The 24,623-nt window shown below is 45.8% G+C and overlaps 1 protein-coding gene across 3 annotated transcripts in view; it reads right to left on the reverse strand.

The window, feature by feature from the left end:
* Positions 1-23,744, reverse strand: part of CARD19 (caspase recruitment domain family member 19) — a 330,029-nt gene extending 306,285 nt beyond the window's left edge. The window contains exon 1 of one of the 3 annotated variants that reach the window (XM_069643604.1): positions 23,568-23,744. Coding sequence is in view for 1 of the 3 variants with exons in the window: in XM_069643605.1 (XP_069499706.1) it covers positions 23,568-23,574 (7 nt within the window). In the remaining 2 variants the exon portion in view is untranslated. The remainder of the gene's footprint in view (positions 1-23,567) is intronic. The other 2 variants (XM_069643606.1, XM_069643605.1) reach the window with 2 other exon arrangements.
* Between the last annotated feature and the right edge of the window lie 879 nt (positions 23,745-24,623).

Here is a 24,623-nt window from a genome sequence, read left to right on the forward strand (position 1 = left end):
AGCAGAGAAGTGCTTCCAGTGTGTGTTCTTCCACCGGTTCCACCCAGGTAAGAAAAGTGTTCCTGAATGGAGGGAATAGTTCCTCCCAGCCCTGATGGCTGGGGACTTGAACCAGACTGGATTGTTCTGGGTAAATATGCAGCATGGTCTGCCTCAGGTAAGTCCACCCAAGCATTATTACACTGTTTATCAATATGAGCCCGGCGCCTATGGCGCCGGGACTGAAACCCTTCATGAGCCTGGCGCCAAAGGCGCCAGGACACGGTCCAAAGGGCCCCTGTAGGGGTCTGCTGGGTCCGGAGTAGTGGAAGACGGGTCTGCTTCCGAGGGCGCTGGGCCAGTCCTGGCCCCTCGGGAGTAGCGCCCATGACAGCACCCCCCCTCAAGGCCCCTCCCAAACTTGTCCTCCCCGGGGGTTTTGGTTTATCGGGAAAGGTTCGGTGAAATTTCTGGACTAGACGAGGAGCATGGACGTGGTCATAGGGTTCCCATGACCTTTTCTGAGGTCCGTAGCCTTTCCAGTCGATTAGGTAGAATAGCTTCGATCTGATGATTTTAGAGTCCAAAATGTCTTTTACTTCAAATTCGGGCTCCCCATTCACTTGAATGGGTTCTGGAGGATTGGTCAATCTGGTTCCAGGTTGCATGGGTTTCAAAGGAGATACGTGAAATACAGGATGCATTCTCATATGGGTTGGCAATTCTAATTTAACGGCCACTGGATTAATTATGGCCGTAATTGGATATGGTCCCAGGTATTTGGGGTTGAAGGTGCGAGGCCCTTTAAGCGATAAATGTTTGGTGGACAGCCAGACTTGATCCCCAACCTGGTATTGAGAGGCATTGCTTCGGTGTTGATCTGCTCCTTTTTTGTACCTCTCTTTAGCTTGTTGTAGATGTGCAGTCGCTTCCTTAAAAGCTTGGGTAATAACGGTGTGCAATTGATCCACGGCGGGTGTTCCAAGATCTTGAGGTGGATCAAGGTTGGAGGTTCGAGGATGAATCCCATACAAGATGTAGAAGGGACTCTTCCCGGTACCCGAATGAACTGAATTGTTGTCAGCATATTCAGCTATCCAAAGGATGTCCTTCCAGTTACTCTCCGACTGTTGTAGCATGCATCGTAAATATTGCTCGAGAGTCTGGTTTGTTCTCTCGGTTTGCCCGTCGGTCTGGGGATGATGGCTGGTCGAAAGTCTTACATCGATTTGAGCTAATCGACAACAGCTACGCCAAAAGTGGGAAATAAACTGGCTCCCCCTATCTGAGATTAGTACTGACGGGAAGCCGTGTAGCCGGACGATGTTTTCAAGAAATACTTTGGCTAGGACTGATGCTGAAGGTAAGCCTTTTAGCGGAAAGAAGTGGGCCATTTTAGAAAACAGGACCACAATAACAAGAATGGTGTTGTACCCGGAACAGGAGGGTAAGTCTGTGATGAAGTCCATGGAAAGGGTATGCCAGGGACACGGTGGGATGTCTAATGGTTGCAGAAGACCAGCGGCCTCTTCTTCTGACCCTTGTTTTGAGCGCACACACCGCAGAACATCACAAATTCCTTTATGTCTTTTCTCCACGAAGGCCACCAGAAGTGTCTCTTCACCTTTTCTGTGGTTTTGGCAATGTCAGGGTGACCCTCAATTAATGAATCATGATAGCAAGAGATTACCTGTCTTTGTAAATCGGCGTGTGGTAGGAACAATCGTCCTTGGAAATAAGGCAAGTCATTGCTTACGGTGAAATCTTTTCCTTTTTGTAACCAGTTCAGTAAGTCTGGTGAGGTTACAAGTTGTTTAGTTTTTTCTTCAATATCCTCAATGGATTGTGAAGAAATCAGACCCACGATCCTTTGTTCAGGAATTATTGGTACAGGTTCTGGATTGGCAACGTTATCTCCCATTCCAATTCGGGAAAGAGCATCCGCTTTGCCGTTCTTGTTGCCGGGGCGATAAGTGATCACGAAGTCAAATTCAGCAAAGAATAGAGCCCAGCGAAGCTGTCTGGAGGATTGAGCCTTGGCGGTTTTCAGATACTGCAGATTTCGATGATCGGTGATCACTGTGACGGTGTGTCTGACCGCGAGGAGATAATGCCGCCATGCCTTAAAGGCTGATTTAATCGCTAGAAGCTCTTTGTCTGTGATGGTGTAGTTGATCTCAGGCGCCGAGAACTTCCGAGACCAGAATGCCACAGGATGCAGTTGGTTAGTCTCTGGATCTCTTTGTGATAGGACTGCTCCCATTGCTAAGCTGGAGGCGTCGGTTTCAACGATGTAAGGGAGGTCCGGGCGTGGGTGTTTCAGTATTGGCGCTGAGGTGAATTTAGCCTTTAGCTCTTGGAAGGCTTGTTCTGCTTCTGCGGACCATTCAAAGCGTTTATTTTTTCTTAAGAGGGCGGTGATGGGTTGTACCACTCGTGAAAACTCTGGAATAAATCTACAGTAAAAATTGGCAAAGACTAGCATGCTTTGAACGCCTTTCACGGAAGTAGAGACGGCCATTTGAGGATAGCGTCTACTTTTCTCGAGTCCATGTGGACTCCTTTGGGTGTCAGAATAAATCCCAAAAATTCGACCTCAGTGACATGAAAAACACATTTTTCGAGCTTGGCAAAAAGCTTATGTTGGCGAAGTTTTTCAAGGACCGCCCTAACATGATTTCGATGGTCAGCTTCCGAAGATGAGTACACAAGAATGTCATCTATGTAGACGACAACGCAGACATCAATGAGCTCTCTGAGGACATCATTCATAAAATATTGGAAGGCGGCCGGTGCATTGCATAGTCCAAAGGGCATCACTTGGTATTCAAATAGCCCATACTTAGTGCGAAAGGCCGTCTTCCATTCATCTCCTTCCTTGACCCGTACCAAGTGATAAGCTCCCCGGAGATCAAGCTTAGTATAAATACAGGCGTTTTTTACCTGGTCAAGGAGTTCCGGGATCAGAGGTAAGGGGTACCGGTTTTTTACTGTTATCTGGTTCAGAGCACGATCATCTATACAGGTTCTGAGGTCACCTTCTTTTTTTGGTACGAAGAACAGAGCCGAGGATGCAGGGCACTTCGACGGACGGATAAAGCCATTGGCCAGGTACTGGTCTAAATACTGTCGCAGATGAAGGTTCTCAGGCTCGGTAAGGGCATAAATCCTACTGCAAGGGGGAGTTACACCGGGTAGCAAATCTATCTGACAATCGTATGATCTGTGGGGTGGCAAGGTGTTAGCCTGTTCCTTTTGAAAAACATCTTGGAACTCTCGATACTCTAGAGGTAATTGTGGACCGTCAGCCGTCACTGACGCTAGGCCAATGTTGGGTCGTGGATAACAAGTTGGTGTGCACTCTGGGAACTTATCGTCTTTGCTCGCCAATCAATCTGAGGATTGTGTTTCTCCAACCAAGCAATCCCTAGAATTACTTGGAATTGAGGAGCCTTGATCACATCGAACACAATTACCTCCTGATGCCCGTCTTGGCCTAGTATCGTCACTTCAATAGTGGTATGGGTCACTGGTCCGGAGGCGATTTCCGTCCCATCCACCGTGGTAATGACGTCTTTAACCACCTTTGGACAAAGAGGTAAGTTCATCCTGGAAGCCAATTCGCGGTCCACATAATTTCCAACTGCTCCGCTATCAATGTATGCCTTAATTGCATGCAAACGATCCGGTTGCTCTCGGTTTACGAGGACCATTGGCATTATGAAGTGTGAGGTCAAAGAACTGGTTTTTACGCTCGGCAAGCGGACCTCTACACTTGTCGGGCGAGGTCGTTTCCCGGCTCAGGCTTTTCAGAACTCTTATCAGAAGCTCCCACTGTCTTCTTAGGTGGTTTCACCGGGCAATCTCGAAGAAAATGTCCTGAATTTCCACAACAGAGACATGGTTGCATTTGTCGTCTCTTGTCGCGTTCTTTCTGGGTTAGGGGACCCTTTACAACCCCAATTTGCATAGGTTTGACAGCTTCAACTCCTTTGGTGTGACTTTGAGGCTTAGGGAACACTCGTGTTTCAAACCTGGATCGATCCGCCTTTCTGTTTTGTAGTCTGTGATCCAATTGGACCACCAAATCAATGTACTCTGAACAATCCTGAGGAGGATTCACTACCTGGGCAAGGACGTCTTTGAGTTCGCCACGCAAACCCCTGTGAAAAAGCGTGATTCTTTTGTCCTCAGGCCATCTGGTTTCCACGATTAGCCTATTGAATGATGCAATGTAGGCCAAAAGATCTTGATTGCCCTGTCGTAGGGAAAGGAGTTCGTTGTCCAGGGCCTGCCCCTGGGAATGCCTTGCAAAAAGTCTTTCCATATTTGCCTGGAAGGTCGGGAAATCACGAAGGATCGGGTCATCCTGTGTAACCAGAGGGATCGACCAATCAGCGGCACTGCCGCTAAGATACGAAAGCACAAAGGCTACCTTAGTCTGGTCAGTCGGAAAGGCTGCAGGTCTACAAAAAAAGTGCAATCGGCATTGATTTATAAACACTGCAAACCTTTTAGGGTCACCAGAGAAGCGTTCAGGCGGTGCCAATGGCACATTTCCGGGTAGGTTGATTTGAACAGGATTGGCTAAAGCCGCTGGGATATAGCTCCCTCCTGAATTAGGTAGCGGGGTTTGTCCCGCTTGTGTCTGTAATAACTGTCTGACAAGATCATCAGTTCGTTCTTTTGATATTATCAATTCCCTCCTAAGGGCATTCGTTTCTTGGCGGGCAGCATGAACTTCAGCTCTTAATTCCCCTAATAACTTGGCCAGTTGGTCTGTGTCAGAAGTTTCCATAGCGCCTGGGTAGGAGGTTATTGGTGGGCTTCGCGTTCTGTAACGCTCACCTGATTCCCACGGAGGTGCTGATCCCGGCTGGGCTGCTATCGTTTCTTCAATTGAGAAGCGTAGAGCTCGGACGACTCTCAGGACTGGGCTTCCTCTTATCGAATGTCTGACTTGCAGGGTAAGTTTTCTGCAGGTGGAAGAAAAAGGGTTAATCACCGTTTGATGGGATTTCTTCTCCCACCAATCGCTAGTTTCTCCCACAGCCTAGCTTTCTACTTGTCTCTGCGAGCTCTCACCTTAGGCGTATAAATGCTGAGCTCTCCATCCTGCGTCTGGTGCAGGGGTGCGTGGATTCCAGTTACGTCACTGGATGAGTTCAGTGTTGAGGCTCAAGTCTTTTGCGGCCTTAGTTGTGGCACTGGTGCTGGGATGCCGAAGAGCGATGCCGCCGTTACTGCACGAGCAGATGCCTGTAAGTATACTGTAGTCTTTAGGCTTTAAAAGATGGGCACCTCAATAATGTCCCTTTTCCTTTGTTTCAGGCACGGGGTGCTGTGGGCGTAGTTTTCCGTTGCCGCTGCACGTGCCGATGCACGTAAGTATAATGTTCGTTGGCCGCTTTTAATGGCACCTCTAATAATGTCCTTTTTCTAGTTTTCAGGTGCCGGGATGCTGCGGGCTTTATATCCGTTGCCACTGCACGTGCCGATGCACGTAAGTATAATGATCGTTGGCCGCTTTTAATGGCACCTCAAATAATGTCTTTTTCCTGTTTTTCAGGTGCCGGGATGCTGAGGTTGATGCGGCCGCTACTGCACGTGCAAAAAACTGGTAAGTTAAGATGCCTTCACCCGTACCCCTTTTTAATTATGTCCTTTGCCTTTCAGGTGCAGAGAAGCTGCCGAAGAGAAGGCAGCGGTTAGCTCCGTTGCAATCACGGATGGATCAGGTAAGCGGGCGCGGCTGCGAGCGAGTTGCACTTTTCTAACCTTATGTTTATTCTTTGCAGGTTTTGCCGGTGACTGGATTCCGGGATCTGGTAAGTATTGTTCTGTGTCTTTCTTCATCCACAGGTTGCTGCGCGGAAGCTGAAGATGACTCTGGACCTGGAATGCAGGAGCCGACTCGGTGAGCGTCCTGCTGCTGCTGCAGAATAACGCGAAGCACGTGTTTTCCATCGGGCGTGGTTTAAATAGCAGAGAAGTGCTTCCAGTGTGTGTTCTTCCACCGGTTCCACCCAGGTAAGAAAAGAGTTCCTGAATGGAGGGAATAGTTCCTCCCAGCCCTGATGGCTGGGGACTTCAACCAGACTGGATTGTTCTGGGTAAATATGCAGCATGGTCTGCCTCAGGTAAGTCCACCCAAGCATTATTACACTGTTTATCAATATGAGCCCGGCGCCTATGGCACCGGGACTGAAACCCTTCATGAGCCTGGCGCCAAAGGTGCCAGGACACGGTCCAAAGGGCCCCTGTAGGGGTCTGCTGGGTCCGGAGTAGTGGAAGACGGGTCTGCTTCCGAGGGCGCTGGGCCAGTCCTGGCCCCTCGGGAGTAGCGCCCATGACAATGATATGATATGATGATATGATCAGTTATTTATAGCGCGCTTAATACCTAGAGGTTTCCAAACAGAGGGTGACCAGGTAAGTGCACGGAGCAGTCCGGTGCATCAGCAGGGGAGACGAACAGAGGAAGCAAAAAGGTAGGACTTGAGTTACTGCCAGAACTGGAGGTGGTTCTGCTCAAGTTTGAGAGAGGCAAGAAGGCTGTTCCAGAGGGAGGCCCCAGCCGAAGAGATAGATCCGCCCCAACTCCCTGCTTAGAGAAGCGTTTGACCCTCAGAGAGTTGGAGGTGGATGAGAGGAGAGCTTAAGAAGTAAGATGTTTTGGAAGAGAAAGTTGGAGGTAGAGCGGTCCCAGGCCCCTGAAAGCCTTGTGGACGACGCAAAGGATCTTGAAATTTGATCCTTGCAGCCACGGGGAGCCAGTGAAGAGATTTCAGAGCTGGATAGACAGGATCCCTGGGCTTGAGACCAAGGACAAGTCTCACAGTCATGTTCTAGATAAGTTGTAACGGTCGAAGAGTAGAGGCAGGAAGATTTAGAAAGAGGCTATTGCAATAGTCCAGCCTAGAGGACCAGAGCTCTGGAGAGAGTGAGACAAGTAAGAATACCTCTGGGGGAAGTGCAGCTGATGGTTGTCACTTCTTAGAGATGTGAGGAGAGAAGGAGAGGGTGGATACAAGTAATGTAAGGAGAAGGGCGTCATTCTCCACCTAGAAGTTCGTTTTCATAGTGCTAGGGACAATTAGGGTAGTTTTTGCTTTGCACAGCTAACTTTTCCTTTTAGACATTCAGAACTGATGGACGACCACCCTAGTTAGAAATATTGGTGGGGAAAACCCATAGAAACAGGGAAAGTTAGGCCTTATCTTCCTTAATAAAAAACGTATGAACCATATCCATAACATATGCGTGCCCTTCTGATCTGCCACTTGGCAGGCGCAGGTGGCTTCTGTTTGGAGAAAGCTGGTGAGGGAAGTCTGCTGGAGAGGACAGGTGCTGCAGACACTTTGGAGATTTTTGCTTGCAGAGTGCTGCATAGGTCAGCAGGAGAAGTAGTAGCACGAGGGAGATGGTGGTGATCTATACATAAGTCAAGAAAGGAGGAGCATAGTAGCAGTTGCTAGTAGTAGAAGAGGAAAGAGGTAGGAAGTAAAGGAGTTGAGTGTAAGGCAGTACTGGAGGTATAGGATGTTTCACTGGGGTGACATCTAATTTAGGGGAACCTATCACCCACCCCAAACAAGACATGCTAATTTTTCCTTCATTTAATAAAGTTCTTTTTAGGACTCTGTGATCCCCACTTTAACAGAATTGATTCCTTGCAGGCTCCTTCCTCTTTTGGGACAGCAAATGCACAGTGTTGCACAGAAGGTATATTCACTGACCAAATAGAAATAATCGAATCAATTTCAAAGATAAATAAGTTATACATCCAGGAAATGTCAATAATGATAAATAATCAACACACTATTCACCTTAGTTTTCAATGCTACAGTCATAGAAAAAGAGACTTTGTATCACATACATCATCACATATATGTTTTGTTTCCCCTTGGAGCATATGCACCATTGATTAAAAATGCATGAGGGTCCAGGATAAGACTATGCTTTGTTAAAAACAACAAATGAATTTTAAACATCCCTCCTACCAAATTCTCTCCGCTTTCTCTTTCTTGCAAATACATACCACCCCCTTACTCAATAGACATGTCAGAATTTCAAGAGCATTCTAAAAAACGAATTTCAAAAGAATACTGGAACTTTCTCTATGAATATGGCGTGTAGAAAGGAAAACATATGATACACATGTATGTAGGCCAGATTCCCGTTGATGACGTTTCTATTTAATTACTGTGTAAAAGTGTACCTTTCTCAATTTCAATGGGCAACTTAAAACACAGAAAAATGGATAATGAATAATCACCCTCTCACTTTTATCGTGAGCAACTCAGCATTAATAACTGTATTCTACTTGACGGCGTTTCCAGGCAGTGACTTCAATTACTTTATTTGTCTAGGTATGCACCCATTGAGATTTCCTACACTCGTCTGTGTTTGTACGGAATAGGAGTCATGAAATCTCCCTGTATACACACCACAGGATCTATTTAATCAAATCTATAATTCCAGAAGCACACACGTTTATGAAATATTTACTTATTTCCCATGATGTACTGTTGGGTGTCCTGACTCACGTTTGAGCTATCATGCTGCAACATTTGGTGCTGTGGGCTTAGAAAATCCAAGATGGCCAAAAAGCCCACAAGTGCGCCAGAATCCAGGAGAACCACGCAGTTTGTGTGCACACCAAAATGGTTACCTAACTTGCCACCCACCTGTGTAAAGAAAGATCTTTGTTAACAAAATCCACTGTTACTGATGTCAAAAAGTTGCTGAAATCATGACTCATTGGACCACTTTAAAGATTCAACCCTTTTGTGGGGTTCCACATAACCATCTTACTGTAAGGAGCCCCATCAAAACAATGTTAAGCAAGGATTATTAACTATCATGTAAGAACCATTCCTCGTTGGAATGCATTAATCCAAGAAAGATCCCAAAATTGCATGCAGTACCAACAAAATCCTCAAGGCGGCGCTAGCGGTCTAAACTCTGACAGGAGGAGTGAGTGCAGTTGCTGACAAAGGGATTTGACTCAGCTGACTTCAAAGGCTGCATTTTAATTAAAAATTAGCCACCTGCTGTTCCCAGAGGCCTGAAGCCTGGGAACCCTCTCACCTCCAGAGATTCACACCAGGAGTTAGAATCTCACATGACCTCTTGATTGATAGAAGGCAGACTGGCTGGGAGCCTCCTGGAGACCACACAATAGGCTCTTGCAATTGAATAGGATATGTTGATTTTGACTGTTTCCTGTCAACAAAGGCCTACCTGCCAGAAGACACATGTGACTGACCCACCCAAGTCTTGGAGGCGGACTCCAACACTCTGAGAACTGAATTGAAAGCAAAATATATATTTTACAGAAACACTGATAACTCTTTGTAATCAAATGACAGAAATGTATAACTTTGAGAGCCTTAATTTAAAAAATGTACCTTCAATTCAAGCCCAAACTCCAATTTGTGTGATGTTCTGGGGCAAAACCCTGCTATTTATGTATACTACAGACTCTGTGTTTAAGCTAGAGACATGTTAATTTACTGGAGTATGTATGGACAGGCCGTGTACATGTGTACAAATCTGGAGAAAAATCTGATGTTGCAAAACCACTAAAAAGCACAAAATATTGCCATTTCTGAATGCAAGCCCCCGGAAGAGCAGAGTTTGAACAGGGGCTACCATCAGTAAATGCATGATGGGTGCATGTAATTTCAAACCACTGTGTATCTATGAAGTGTGCATTTTGATCAAATATAGATTTTGTGGGCAAACTATCCAGGGGAGGATCCTCTGACCCATAAAACCTACAGCATCACTCTGACTCACAGTTCCTTCCCCAATCATGGGAGAGGGGAGAATTGGGCCAATGGGCAGTTGAGAGAGGGGCTGGCTAGTGATGCTGCACACACACCCACTTTCAAAACACATAAAAGCAGACAGTCAGGACAGATAGGGACATTCAATTCCATTTGCTGCAACATGCTCTGCCGGACCACACAACATCCAGAAGATACTAGATTCAACACTTAGACTTTAAAACTCCAAAGAACTTGATTCAGAACTCAAAGCAAGGGCCTAAACCCACAAACTGAGAACTCTTCTCAGCGGGCCCCAGCATCCAGCAAACCTAACAGCGATAGCAGCATCCAGGAGCCGTGCAGATCAGCGCTGGGTCCAGAGAAAGCTGTGCAGAAAGATCCAGAAGCAGTGCTGTACCCAGAGAAAGCAGAGCAGTATCCAGAACCAGAGGCAGAGCAGAGCTGACCCAGACCGCTGTTCGCAGAACCAGAGAGCTGACCCAGATGCTGTGCGCAGAGACCATCTGTGGCGAGTGAAGAAAACCTGACCAGATCCGTGGCGAGGCCCATTCTATTTCTAAATATATTGTGAGTACCTAGCAGAACTGTGCAGAACCAATCTCTTAGTTAAAATAATATAATTCAATCTATTTTAATCTAACCAGAACTGTCTCCTAACTGTCGCCTGTCATTTGCAAAGCTGTCACCTGTCCTTTCTAGTTGCTAGCTGTAACTTGTCACTTTGAACTTTTAAAATTTCAAATCTGAAAAACGACCTTTACCATATCGCTCATATCTCCGTGACAGTTTGTCTTAGAGACTTGCAGTAACTTTCCTCTGAAAGCTGGGAATCTGGGCTTTTCAACAAACCTAGGACCGCATTACTACTCCCTATACTTTTGCCGCAATCGCGAAAAACGCACTCGCGAATTTGCCGCGATTTGCAAATTTCTCCACGTGTGAAAACAGCAGCTTCCTTGCTTTCATTTGCAAAAAATTCGTTTAACCTGCCAATCATTCCTAGAACATTGCTAAAGTAAGCCTGAACTTATTTAAACCAACTAATCCTCAACCTGAACCTCCTAGAGGGAATTAGAATCATTTTAGCACATTTTTCAGTATATCGCTATCACATATAAAAGCATTTTGGGCCTGTGTTTCAAACTTCTGTAGTCTAAGCTTGCTGGGGTGAACTGAATTACATTTGATTGCATTTCTGAGAACTGTGTGCTTTCCTTCCATTTCCTTGCATTGCATAAAGGGGGGAGTGGATTGCCAAAGGGAAAGTGATTACCTTGTCTTTTGTGAAACCATATCAGTTTATTTTCTATACTGCATTTCATTCATTCAACCTTGCATTTCCTTGAACCCTATAAAGCATTCTCTACCACATTATTCTTCTGTCCCTATTTACCAGTGTGCTACCTTATCCATTTCATGTCAACTCCTTAGTGATTATAAAGAAGTGGGCTAGTGCCAGATTCTCCGTTGTTAATCGTTATCATATCAGATTAAGTGTGATATTCAATTATTAATTTATTATAAAGTGTGATATATATATATATATTGTTTAAATTCTCAAATAAACCTTTTAACTTGCAAAACAGAACTACTTCTTGGCTCAGTGGGGTCAGGGGGATTCCAAGAGAGGGGTGTTATATAGGGGTAGTCATCCAGAACGCATGAACTGGACATAAAGATATATCAATAAGGGTTTCCATTCAGTATCCCAGACTAGGCATTGACTTAGCTGTAGTGTTGAATTGAATCCTCTTACAGTACAGTCAATTTATATAGCCCTGCCATCAGTACTTACAAATAACAGGGACCAGATTAAATCTAATTCCCTTTATAGTATCACTCCCCTCAGGATTATTTCTCTTTTATATTATACACACATATGATTTTCTTTTGGCTCACAAACAGGTAGGCACCCTCTTATGGACTGGTTCATGTTTCCACCTCTAGGAATAGGTGGTCATCAGTCAGCAGGATGGGATCAGTTTTCCTCAACATCCTGTCTACAGTCCCTCTGAAGAAGGCCTGGGATTTTAACTCCTACCAGGCCTAAATTTCAGGGCACTGGCGATATTTCACAATGGGTTCCTCTTCTTTCTCTTTATCAGTCAGTGAGTGAGTGCGCAAGTGAGTATCCCTAGTGAGTGTGTGTTGAATCTTTTATAGACCAAAAATCCCACCTTTATGACGTGTGTATAATTTCCCCAATCTAATTGGCCAATGCATGTGATTGGACAGCGTTCCAATAGTGACATCAGGTAGACAGAACCCTCCTTGGTCATTGGGTAAATTACTGAAGGGGGAAGTCTGATGGGAGTAAATTCTACACCCAGTTTCCCTCCCATTTGACGTGATGCTATCTGAGAAATGTCTTGCATTAAACATTGCAACATTCTGAAATAGTAAATTTCACATATGCGACCGCTTTACTAAATCAGCTCACCAGATTTCTCTCTGGCGCGAATCACCCATTGCAATTTTCATCATGATAGCGAAAATAGTATATAATTTACAGATTTTGGCTTATAACTCATTTAAACCTTTTTGCACAAATTATTTTTTCATTTTAAACAATGGGCTCGTCACTGTGAATGATAGGATATATGGATCTCTGGCGTGTGCGGTTTCTGTGTGACAAAATGCAAATTACCCCTTGAGAGGGCAAGGCAGAACAGTTCTGTTGTATTACTAGGGGGCTAATGAATTGAAACAAAATATCAGATGTCAGAATTCATTCCTGGCCTCATTTGAATTGTATCTCATTCACAATTGTCACATTTAAATGTGCATGTTTCCGTTTTCCTTTTTTACCCCACATGCCATATTACGCATTGTATTGGCTTATCCTACTCCAATCAAAAGTTTACATATTGAACATCTGTAGGTTTCCTAATCCTGGCTCTTCTTTTCTGTTAAAGGAAAAGAAAACCAACAGGTGCAGAAAATGCAAATTTGTGTTTCTCGGTCACTTTCCAATATGGCGATGTTTACCTTGGATTGAGCAAGTCTAAATTTTAATAAAAGTTGCAGAGTGCTTTCTTTGTCATTGGAAATGCTTTTTTTGGGCCTAGTATCTTGATTTTTAGGGGCAGCCACACATCACACATTTTGCTTGCACATATGTTTTCCAACTGATGTGTGCAGGCCGCAGATTACATGATTGTTTTGAACATGGTGCCTTGCTCTGCATCTTTTCTTTGAATTAGATTTCCCTACTGGAGGGAGGATATAAAACTTGAAGGGGAGTTGAAGGAAAGAGTAACATTAGAAGGCTGGAGGGAGGAAGGAAGACCCGGAGTGGAAGGTGCCGACAACAGGCCATGGCGGTAGTAAGGAGACAGTGGCAAACCAGATGGAGGAGGAGGCAGGTGGGAGTAAAGAGACTGGGGATGATATGGCTTCAGATGAGGAGAGTGGAGAAGACTGTCCAGAGGCTAACTAGTATTGGAAGCGAAAGAAGAGGAGGGATCAATATTGTACTAAGTTATTGAAAAGAGAGGCAAGCAGCCAAAAGCGAGAATTCAGCTAGAGCTAGGAGTTTCAGGTCAGGCCCTAGGCAAGTTTAACAGGTGGGATGAGGTTCCAGTGGTGGTCAGCCTAGTGACAGTTCTGAAAGAAGGTGGGAAGAATAGAGTCAAGGAAGGAAGGATAGTAGGGATTGGCCCTTTTGCCTTTCTCCTGGCTGACCCCAACAACATCTGTAAGAGAACCCAGAGGGTCCTACAGAATGTCATGGACTGGCTTAATCTTGGGTCATGGGACCCGGATAAAGCCAGCAGCTAGGTTCAAGGGAGGAACTGAAGAGCTTGGTGCATCCTGAAACATGTACTATTATGGAGGAGTGAGACAACTCCTCCGGGACTTTGGAACAGTGACGGTTGAGACTCGAAAAAAACATGCGAGACATTAGTGAAAGCACGGTATCCTACGTTTTGTTATTTCTTTGAGGAAGATTCTGTTTACATTTAAGTTAGCACGCCCATGTACACAGTCCCTAATACAAATCTCAAACTTTAGGCACCTGGTCTTGGCATACTTCTTGGTCCCAAATGTCCTATCTATGACACCCTGTTCTCGAAACATTTTCACACCTAGCTGCCGGAGCCTAGTGCCTGCACCTAGCCCCCTTTTGAATGCATTAGTGATAGGTGCATGTTGCACTAATGTATTCATTGTTTGAGGTCACCCACGTGGGTGAAGGGCTGATTTAAGCTCTCCACTGAAATTATGACCCGACTGCATTTACACTGACGTGTCTAAAGAGGCTATCACTGTAAATGCATTTTTCCCTTCCGAACTCAGTTTAGGGGCTTAAAGGTAATAGAAACATTCATGCTTTGCATAAATCCTTCACGCGTGTGTTTCTCTTGTTTGCAGAGAATGCGGTCAGTGGTCTGTACAGAACCATGGGAGTGCTGCACTTTTGCCTGCTCCTGTAAATCGAGCCCGGGGTTTCAGGCACAGGGCATAGAGGTGAACGATGGCTGCACCTTCAGCATGCATCCCGCTTTGAGATGCGCGTTGAAGTGCATCTGCCCCACGCTCGCTCCACCCATTGCTCAACACAGCATGGCTGTGATTGAAATAAAAAAAACAACAAAAAAAAAAAAATTGGGACAGAGATGGATTTTCGCGTAGAAATGCACTTGAAAGAGGACCGCAACGTTTGCTCCTTTTCTGTGAATCTGTGTGCGCGCGCAGTGCAAAGGCATATGTACAGTAAAGTGCAAAAACATATGCACAGTAAAGTGCAAAGGCATATGCACAGTACGTTTGGAGAATCAAGTGCGAAGTATCTGAAAACAAGGCATGTCACTTGCACGCGTAACAAATAAAACGCGTTCAGCTGCTGTTAAAAATAAAACAGACACATGGAAGTTCAATTTAACATGGAACTTTCACCAATACTCAAAGCATGGGAAATTATTAATCTTTTAGCGTGACCTCAGCAGCGTGCGTTAAAGTTAACCTTTAGTAAAGTCTAGAGGTTACCAAGTTAGCATTTCTTTCAAGAAACCTTAGTGAAAACGGCGGCACGTCGTTTACCTGTGAAATTGTGCATGGGGACGGAAGCAGAGCAAGGATATTTTTTTCCATGCTTGAAGGGCTGTTTTTTGTTACTTTTTATGTTTCACTATGTTTGCTGTGGCTACCTGTTACGATTTTAATCTGTAGGATTCGGGGTGCCAAACATGTTGACTGAACTAAAATGGTATAAAAAGCAACTTGCTAAACAGTGTTTGGTCGCTACTTTCCTAAATTTGAAAACGGCGTACACATATGGTAAAACACAAAAGTTATATAGTATCTTAATACGACCAACAGTCCATCTGGGCTTTATCATAACCATCTGTGTTAGACCACGAACATTTCCCACACCAAACCAAGTGCAGAAAACACACATGCAGCATGTTGAAACAACCAGAACACACCCTATGTGCAACACCACATTGGGCCTCGTTCTGAGGTTTGCCGGTATCCTGGCGGTAGAGCCGCCAGGATATTGGGAAATGTAGATACCGTTTCCAGCACCCGGTCTGGTGCCGGAGTGACAGTGTTAATCCCCATTCATGGAGTCTGATAGAAATTCATGAGGGGATTTTCCATCATTACCGACATTTTTTGCCAGTAGGGTGCCTGGCTTCCCTCCAGCTCTTAGACGCAAAGTTATAGTTGCGTCTTATTTGTAAGTTATATGTGTTGTATACTATGTATTAGCGCCTCCTTCTGATGCAGCAGCAGGGAGAAAGAGCAAGGATGGCCCCATCACAGAAAAAGAGGTGGCAGCAGAGATAGAAATGTTAGGCAGTGAAGAGAAAGTAACAGATTGATGCAGTAACAGATGTGGGGGCAAAGTTATGATATACCGGCATCGATAGGTAAAGACTTAATGAGAAGTTGCATCAAGATGAAATAACAGACAGCACAGAAATGTAACATTTATGAAAGGGAAAGTAATGTAAGGAGATAGTAAAAAGTGAGGACATGTAAAATAACATGGCAAGCGAGAAGAAGATTCAACAGAAATAGTCAGCAAAGGATACAAGACAGTGCAACACAACAATTAAAAGGGGGTTCGGCGTGTGCAATTTAGGGTGCATGCCTATGCTAAAAAATAAGCATGTTCCCCCATTTGTTTAGGCACTTCATTCATGAGACTGGACCCTCAATAGCTCCTGTGCAACTAACACCTGGTCAGAGGAAAATCATGACAACCAATAGCTAAATCGGTTCCTGCTCCATGAATTCCAATGTGGACCCTGAGAGATCCTGCACAGTCTTCTGCGATGGTTTTCAAGAAACATTTCACGAGATTGTGTATGCAACAATCCAAGCAGTTTCAAATGGCATTCAGGAGATACTGTGCAGTATGATCCGAGTGCATTCAAAAGCATGTGAAATTCTGCCCAGAATCATCCCAGTGGATTCAAGATGCACTTCTGAGATCCTCTTAGGAATAATCTAAGTCTACATCAAAATAAATAGTGAAATATAATACATTTTTGCTACAGGAATATGAAAGTGGCAAATGATGTTTTTGTGTCCTTACAGTGATAACACACCGATTTACTCTCCCTATTCGACGGTGCCATTTGATGTAAGCTGCTTGGAGTTCAGCAGAGGAAGCAGAGCAGGGACCAGGCAGTGCTGGGGTATGTGTGAAAAGTGGTCTTTAGTTGAGTTATAGGAGCAGGTTAATAGGTAAGAGACACTCTAAACAGCACTATCCATTATCTCCCATCAGCGACAGCGGACATTCCTAAACACCTCACATACACTCTGCTTACACCATGCACACACCTAGGACATGCCGAATACCACACAACTCCTCTTGGATTTGTACCCAATTGCTTCAATTAACTTGAGTGTGTGCCCATTCCCCCAGTTATTATGCACAAGACATTGATCACTTACCATATCAAGGAAGCACCCCCAAATCAGAAATAAATTACGCAAAAGAAACGTGAAGAGCATACACTCCAAAACGAGGCTTGAAAAACCAATATGCATTGGAAAATGAGCACTGCATAGTGGACACAAACGAAACCTCACAAAACGAAAACTGGGACAATAATTAATGTAGGTGGCCAATGAGCAAAGAGTAACACAATAATGCGAACACAACGAACGCAATTGTAGAAGGGCTAAATGATAACTAACATTCTTGGGAAATAGTTGGTTGTCTCCCAGTATGCGCTACACTGCCTGCAACAGAAATTGCCTGAAATAAGCCCAGTGTAGTACATGATACAAATGAACTTGCTTCGGAAAAGTGAAATTAGACTAACCACAACAAAATTGCAAAGACAATAAAAAGAAAACATGGGGGTGGAGCCACTAAGCACTGCACATTTCTCTACCACCCAATAGAACTGAATGAGGGATTATCACATGGAGTGGGAACCTGTAAAAGAAAGGTAACAAATGCAGAAAGGGCATTACTGATATTCCAAGGTTACCTTAACAACAACAACGTCTCTGCAGTGTATGAAAAGTGGCCCTAGACTGGCATGGAGTTAACGAGAAACATACCGGACACACCAGTGAAGAAACACATACCTTGCATCTTGGTAAATTACGTAAAATTAGTCGGCACTCAAAAAATGAGAAAAAAAAGGATACCAAAGGCTGGAAAAAAGCCAAACTGATTTACCCTAACAGTGACCATGAGCGTTAATTAGGGATGGCTAGGGGTACCTGTTGCTACCCCCGCCACTGCAACCAGGGGCCTCACATCTAGATGTCAAAGAGTTATTGTATGTTATGTTACAGGGCATTTGCATAGTGCCTACTGCCATTGGTATGGCCTCGAAGTGCTGTGGGGATGAACGCCCTTCGGAGGCCCATGGTCAGAGGTTTGAGAGGTGATGAAAGCAGTTCTAAATGGATGTGTGCAGCCAGCACAATGGTAGGTAGGGAGTGGCTACATCCCTAACAGCAGCCATAATTTTCAGGTGAGAGGACGGGGGTCATGACAAAATGTCAAGTGAGACAGGAGAGTCAAAAGAGTTCGATTATGTGAGCAGCTGGACCGAATTTTGCGTGTATTCTTTTGGAGGTGGTGATGTGTATTGTGTGTCGGTGTGGTCAAACAGGGTTTGTTGTATGGAGATGGGTGGCCTGAACGCCTAGTGTGATACAGCTTTATTCCGTGTGATGTAGTGCATGCCCTTTCGGAGAAGAAAGACTGCCTCCTAGATATGCGATTCACAACAGAAAAATCATGCCTGGATAACTCTAGGCAGAAGGTGTGCAAGTGCGGTAATGCAAAACAGTAGCAAAACTCTAAGCAGGAGACCCACTCCTTGAACTCTAAGGGAAGCAAAGTGCAGGCGTGGCACTGCAAAACAGTAACAAGATTCTAATGAGAAACCCACAACTTGGACCCAGTGGCAAGAAAATGCAAGTGCGACAATGCAAAACCATAGCAATATTGACAGAGGGAGTGGTGAAGTTACCGTTGTCAAGTCCATTTGGTGTTCTGGGTATCGTGTAATGGAACACGAATTGGATGAAGCCTGAGCAGGCAGTGGGAGGCGGAGCTGAATCTTGTGGCTAGGAAGGCTAATGCAGTTTAAAAATGCCCCTAAAATAAAAGTAAGGCCACCTAAGCCCTGGATGCCTTCTCTGTGGCAGCGAACACAGAATCTATAACAATTGATTTATTGCTCGGTGAAAACACAGTTAGGTTGAATAAAGATCACTGTTATTTTTGATACTTTGAGAAGCTCTGTGAGGGCGCTTTGCAGCTTCTGCGGCAGAGTTGAAGATGGAAGACAGCTCCGGGTATCAGGCGGCAGGCAGTTTGGAGAACAATGCTGGATGGACGGTTGCAGACTGGCCTACATGGCTGATCAGGGTCAGGAATCGTCTGAGTGCTGGTCGGCATTTCTGAAGCACTGATCAAGGCGTCTGGATGGCGTTAGTGACTGTGGCGTAACAACAGTGAGAAGTGCAGTCGGTTGCAGCTCGAAGGGGCTCGACTGGCTCGAAAATGTCCTTTAAGGCGGAAGTTGGTAGATCATTGTCGATGCACTCATCCTAGCTTCTTCACTGTGCTTGTGCCGTCTTTTAAGGCTGACAGCGCAAAGCTGAGGAGAGTGTTGCAGGCAGCTGCCATGTCCTTAGTCTGGTTCAGCGACTCTCTGGCACTTCCCACCAAGGAATCTTGCTGCAGAGCCTAGCAGAGAATGATGTGTGCTGGCTTGGTACCAGTTCTGGAGCTGTGGAGGGTCCTCTGGATTCGCCATCTCCCTCTGTTCCCTGGGAGATAAAGGGGAGGGATCTTGCTTTCCTCTTTGGAGGTCCTGGCCTTCCTTCACTGGCGGAATATGTAAGGCAGATTACACCTTAGAGCCAGGGTCCAATGATGAGTTCTTCTTGCTACGCCTTATGAACTTTTCAGATGATCTGCCAAAAGAGGGGCTCAGACCTCTTTTACAGCCAAATGGGCCACAGTGATTGGTGTAGGCTAAGCCAACCTTAACAAACCCATCCTAGGTCCCCACCAACAATATCTTGTATGCGTGAGGTCATAGCCAGAATTAATTGCAACAGAAAAGGTAAAGGGGTAAAAACATGTAATACTAAGTGCCATCCATCTTCCTGTCTGTTGTGGATCAAAGGGTCTCTGGTTAATGGAGCTCTCTGTAATTCTTGATTAAAGCGGCAGGTCTCCTTTGAAGCTGGGGTGAGACCAGACTTTCTGTCTGCATCAAACCACATACTCCTACCTTCTGAATGGGGTCTCCCTGCAGGGATGACTACTTTAAACATGCAGACCCAGACATGACATTTCTCTGTCAATCGATATTGAAGGAGAGAGCTGGCATCAGGTTGACACAGGGCATATGAAAGGGTGTTGGGGTTTCCTGTCTCCTTTGTTAGCCTCTGCAGCCCGGCCTGTTTGAATTCAACTCTGATTAGTATGTGAAAGCTGCCACCAGCTACAAGGCGGATCCATGGAGCCTTTGCAGTCAATTAGGCTGGCCCTGGCAGGGGGAAGGTTTGGCCCTCCCCCTTTTGGAGATGCATCGTGTACTCCACCTGTCAGATAACAACTAAATATGATAGGTGAGTGCACACCCACCGTGAGGATGGTCAAATCCCTCGCAGCCAGGCTGCTACATATTTGTTGACCGTCACTAGTTCCTGTTTTCTACTGCTGCCTATTATGGGCCTATATTTTATTTACAGACCACTTTGATCTCGGGCGGTAGAAAGGTTGAGTCGGCAGCATGTGTGCTTACTTAAATGAATGAAATACTTGTATAATTGTCGAGTGGCATGGTCATGTTCTTCAAGTATTAAGCGGCCTGGGAGCCCACCACTCTGACCAAACTACAGGTAGGAGAGCAACAGAATTACTAAAAAGAAGGAGGGTTGGCAGGACTGTTAGAATATAGGTCCTGAAAATATGTTGGGGACAAACGGACAAGAACTGAAGATGCAGTGATGGGGAAAGAAGGAAGCAAATACCCCTAGCAGTTGCTGGGTGACCACCATGGACTGGCTGGCTGCTATGCTTTGTTTTCTTGGCCAAAACCCCTGCTTTCAGCCCACTCTTCAGACCCAAACTCACCCCCATTCGTTGCAGAATGAGTCACTTCCCCCATAGCACTTCCAGTCCTTCCAGTCCTTCTCCCAAGTTTAACATAAAAGATGCCCATTGATTGCTGCTGTAGTGGCTTGGCTCAAGGAAAGGGGTGGGATGGCTGTGAGGCAGCAGACTTGCTCAGAGAATGGAGAAGGAGACAGCAGCCAGTCACTGGAAATGTCAAAAGTTACCTGCGTTTTACTGTCTTTCCAGCTTGCCACCACTCATTCACGGAAGAAGGCACAATGAATTACCAGGAAAACTGTAAGATTAATTGAACCATCAATGAAAAATGGTGCACCAACAATATTTCTGGTATCCCATGATAAGCTCTAGGCATCCCCAACTTACTGGCCCTCATTACAAGGTTGCTGTTTCCGCCGCCCAATATCCCGGTAATACCAGGATATTACAGGCAGCGGCAGTATGGTAAGTTCCCATTCCCATGGAGTCCTATGTTAATGGTGCCAGTGCTTCAGTGATTTTTCTGCCAGTAGGGGCCTGAACTACCGGCAGCTCAGGCCTGCCGGTAGTTCACAGTCTCTACCGTTAGACTCAGAGTGAGCCAGTCTGGAAAAGGTGCCAGTGACTCCCTTCTAAAATCTCCTACCACCTTACACTGCAAACACATATCCCCAACGCCAAAAGGCAACCTCAGGCCTATCAGTTACATCAACATTAATGGAGCTTTGATGAAGCTCACCCCTCTTTAGCTCTACTACACCTCCACCCCATAAAAATCAGTAGCCAACACAAAGGGATGTAGTTTTATCATATTTTGGGCTGTCTCCATTACCACCAAACCCATACAACCAGAGTGGCAGTCAGGATTCATGTACTTCTGTCATGCTCACCTCCCTCCCCTCATGCCAAACCACAGGTTTTGGATCTGCCTCCTCTTCCATCCCACGGACATCCCCTTACCTCTTTCTTGCAGGGCCACATACAGCTAGGCCACCAAAACAGCAGAATGTCACTACCAGGCCTTTAAGTGGGCCGGAGCGAGCTCCGGCAGTCTCCCAAAACCTTAGACTGCTTGACACATAAAGCTCATTACTGGCTCATATGTGTCAAGCAGTCTCTTGTATAAAACAAAACAGAAAAAAGGTGCACCTATGAAATAGCACAATACGCTGGAACACTGGTTTGTCAGCGCTGGGCTCGGGTTAGAATCCCTAGGACATCACAATAAAAAAAAATAAAAAAACATTGCAATTTTTTTTATTGTCCAGTGCTGGGGATTCAAACCCGAGGCCTGCTGCTGAGAAGGCAGTTTCACATGCACTGTGCTATTTCAAAGGTTTCATTCAATTGAATGCTTGACAGTCTATTGAATGAAACAAAATGAATTGAACACCAATGAAAGAGCACAGTGAAATTCGACAGGGTCTGGTCACCGGCAGGAGTCGGGTTAAAGCCAAGCGGGAGACAATAGAGGAAAATAAAAAGTAACCCAACAACTTTTCTTTTCTTATTGTCGTGTGCTGGGCACACTTCAGACCATGCCCATAATTTAGGCCACACCCTCGCGTTGCACCCCTCCCTCGATGTCTCACCCAATTTAAAGCACTGATCACTATAAAAGACACTACTATAATGCCCTCTCGTGATGTGTCTTTTCAAATGCATTAGGTCTGCCTGTGGCGTAGAGGTCTCTTCCAACCTAAAAGGAAGTGGGACATGTATAAGAGACCAGTAGTAGTAGTCAAAGTAAATGTGCACGTTATATATGGGAAGTCCTAAGGAATAGGCTGAAACTGGGCAAGGACAAGTAGAGGTTTTACTGCCCGGGAACAACGGAGAGAAAGTTAGCACTGCTAGAACTGTCAAAGCAGGGATGCTGTAGCCTAGTTATGTAAGGTGAAATCTGCTATTCCCCAAATCTAGGTCAGGCAGGGGCTGGCAGCACTGCCCTAGCATGGCTGGAACAGGTGCAGCTTCTAATGCCCTTACCCGGATATAAAGTACTATCCATAATTATTAGGATGATGGGGAGGATTACAGCACTAGCTAGAGCAGTTTTTCACTTATGTAGTACTGTAAATAACCTGTGTTAACTGTCAAGACGCCTTAATGACACGCAATGTATTGATCTCGGGGGGTAGAAAGGCTGAGTCGGCTCTAACGGGATTTCAGCATGTGTGCTTACTTAAATGAATGAAATACTGCACCTGATGAACTAAGCGGGCACTGCAGAGAACCCTTGGGGTGGATAGTAGCACTGCACGAGTTTCACTAGGAAGGGGAGTGCCCGAGGATGGCTGGGAGATGAGAAGCTGGAGTGGGCCAAGCATGGTTGGGGCAAGGGCAGCTTGCACTTCCTGCGCATGGGTAGGTTAAAAGCTGTCAAAGCAACGCATGGGCAGAGGCAGCTCCTGGTCCTGGTGGGGATTAGGAGAGCTGGCACTGCCTCGAGGTAAGTAGGGCAAACTCTGGTACTACGTGGCACATCCTGCAAATAGCACTGTCTAGATCAGAGGTCTGCAACCTTTGGCTCTCCAGATGTTTTATACTTCACATCCCATGGTCCCTCCCCTTTGACTATGCTAGCTGGGGCGGATGGGAGATGTAGTATAAAACATCTGGAGAGACGAAGGTTCCAGGCGCATGTTCTCTATATGGATACAAAAGGGTTGGCAATGTAGCATCCTATGCTAAAAAGGCACCGATCGTGGAAACAGATGCCACTTCTGCAAATGTCCTAAGAGGTTAGCAGTGGGCACTGCACGGCTTGGTCGGGGTTGGTAACGTCAACAGTTCATGCTCGATGTCAACCCTGTGCTTGGCTGAGGGCACTGTTGGAAATTAACATATTGATTGTCTCTGAGGATAGTGGCCAGGGCCCAATCCCGTCTGTGGTAATTGTTGTCGCCGCTTGACTGGCTCCTATGGTGACGATAGTTGGTACTGCCAGCTGAGCCTGACAGTGTTGGTGGTTGGCACTGTCTGACTGGCTCTGGTAACAGTATGGCTGGCACTGCATACGCTTACTGGGTCTGTAGATATCTGGCTTTAGTTGTGTGAGCTGGCATTGACCTTGACTGCTTCTCGCTATGGTGCTGCCACATTTTGAGTCTCGCCGACTAACCAGCGTGGGACGGAGCCCGCTACGGAGACTAGTTTACCAGCCCCTCCCGTGCCCTGTTTTCCCCTGGTGGTGCCCAGACAACCCCAAACCCCTATGAGCGTGCACTAACCTGGCATGGCGGGTGTCGCGTGCTTTCTGGGGGTCCCGAGCGCCCGGTGAACACTTTTGTTTCAGAGCTCTGTCAGGACAGTACACTTCCTAGTGTGGCAGCTAGCAGCCCAGTGCTGAGTCCTCCCATGGCGCTGACTAAGCAGTGACAAGGGAGGCGGGGCCCCGCCAGGCGGCAGCACCAGAGCACGCAGTCTCTGGTTTCACTTTAGGCTGTCACTGCCCAGCCCTGGAGCAGGGGAGGGACTGCTCCTCCAGCCGGGCCCTCCCTCTCTGCTGCTAAATCTGGCGTCGGCGCCGAGCTCGCTCTGCTCGGGATCACAGGAAGTGATCGCCGTTTCTCCGAGGAATCAGCATTAGCAGCAGCAGCACCACTCAAATTTACAAGCGATTACGGTACAATTCCGCCGGATTTACACCATGAATTAGCAACTGACGAAGTCAACCAATCACACACCACAGCATGTTGGCAGGTACCAATAATAATGTGCCTTTTGAGGCAAATTCTCAAAATTAATTGGCACAAATGATGAGATGTGAGACACCACACATATATACTAAATATATGTTGTGTTCTCATCCATGTTTATGACCATGTTTGAATGGGAACTAAGTCCCATTTCTATTGTTGTTCTTTTGTTGTGGGACACGCCCCACGGTAGGCAGGAAGAGGCGGGGTCACCGCCTCAGGCGCCAGTTTCGCGCCGATGATTAAAGAGATAAGAAGCTACCTGGCGGGCTCCCGTGTCTTATTGTATCTGCGTCATTTGATTCTGTTGTATTGATTTATTACTGCATGTGACCCCAGTCGGAACACAACAATGACGACGAGGATCTTTAACTGAGTTATCACGCTCATCCGAACCCGCTAGAGTGTAAATAAATATATATAGAGAGAGATTGATTCAGCTTTGTGTAAATAATTGACTATTCAGTAATACCCATCCCGCCACCCCCTCCACTTCTCACTCTTGTTACATGACTAGCCTGCTCGAATGATGCAGCCTCTTGGCCTGTGTTTATTCCGTCCAGAAAATTAATGTCAGCGGCCCTCATT

This window comes from Ambystoma mexicanum, chromosome 2p (genome assembly GCF_040938575.1).
Source record: "Ambystoma mexicanum isolate Mex_15411 chromosome 2p, UKY_AmexF1_1, whole genome shotgun sequence".
Taxonomy (NCBI): domain Eukaryota; kingdom Metazoa; phylum Chordata; class Amphibia; order Caudata; family Ambystomatidae; genus Ambystoma; species Ambystoma mexicanum.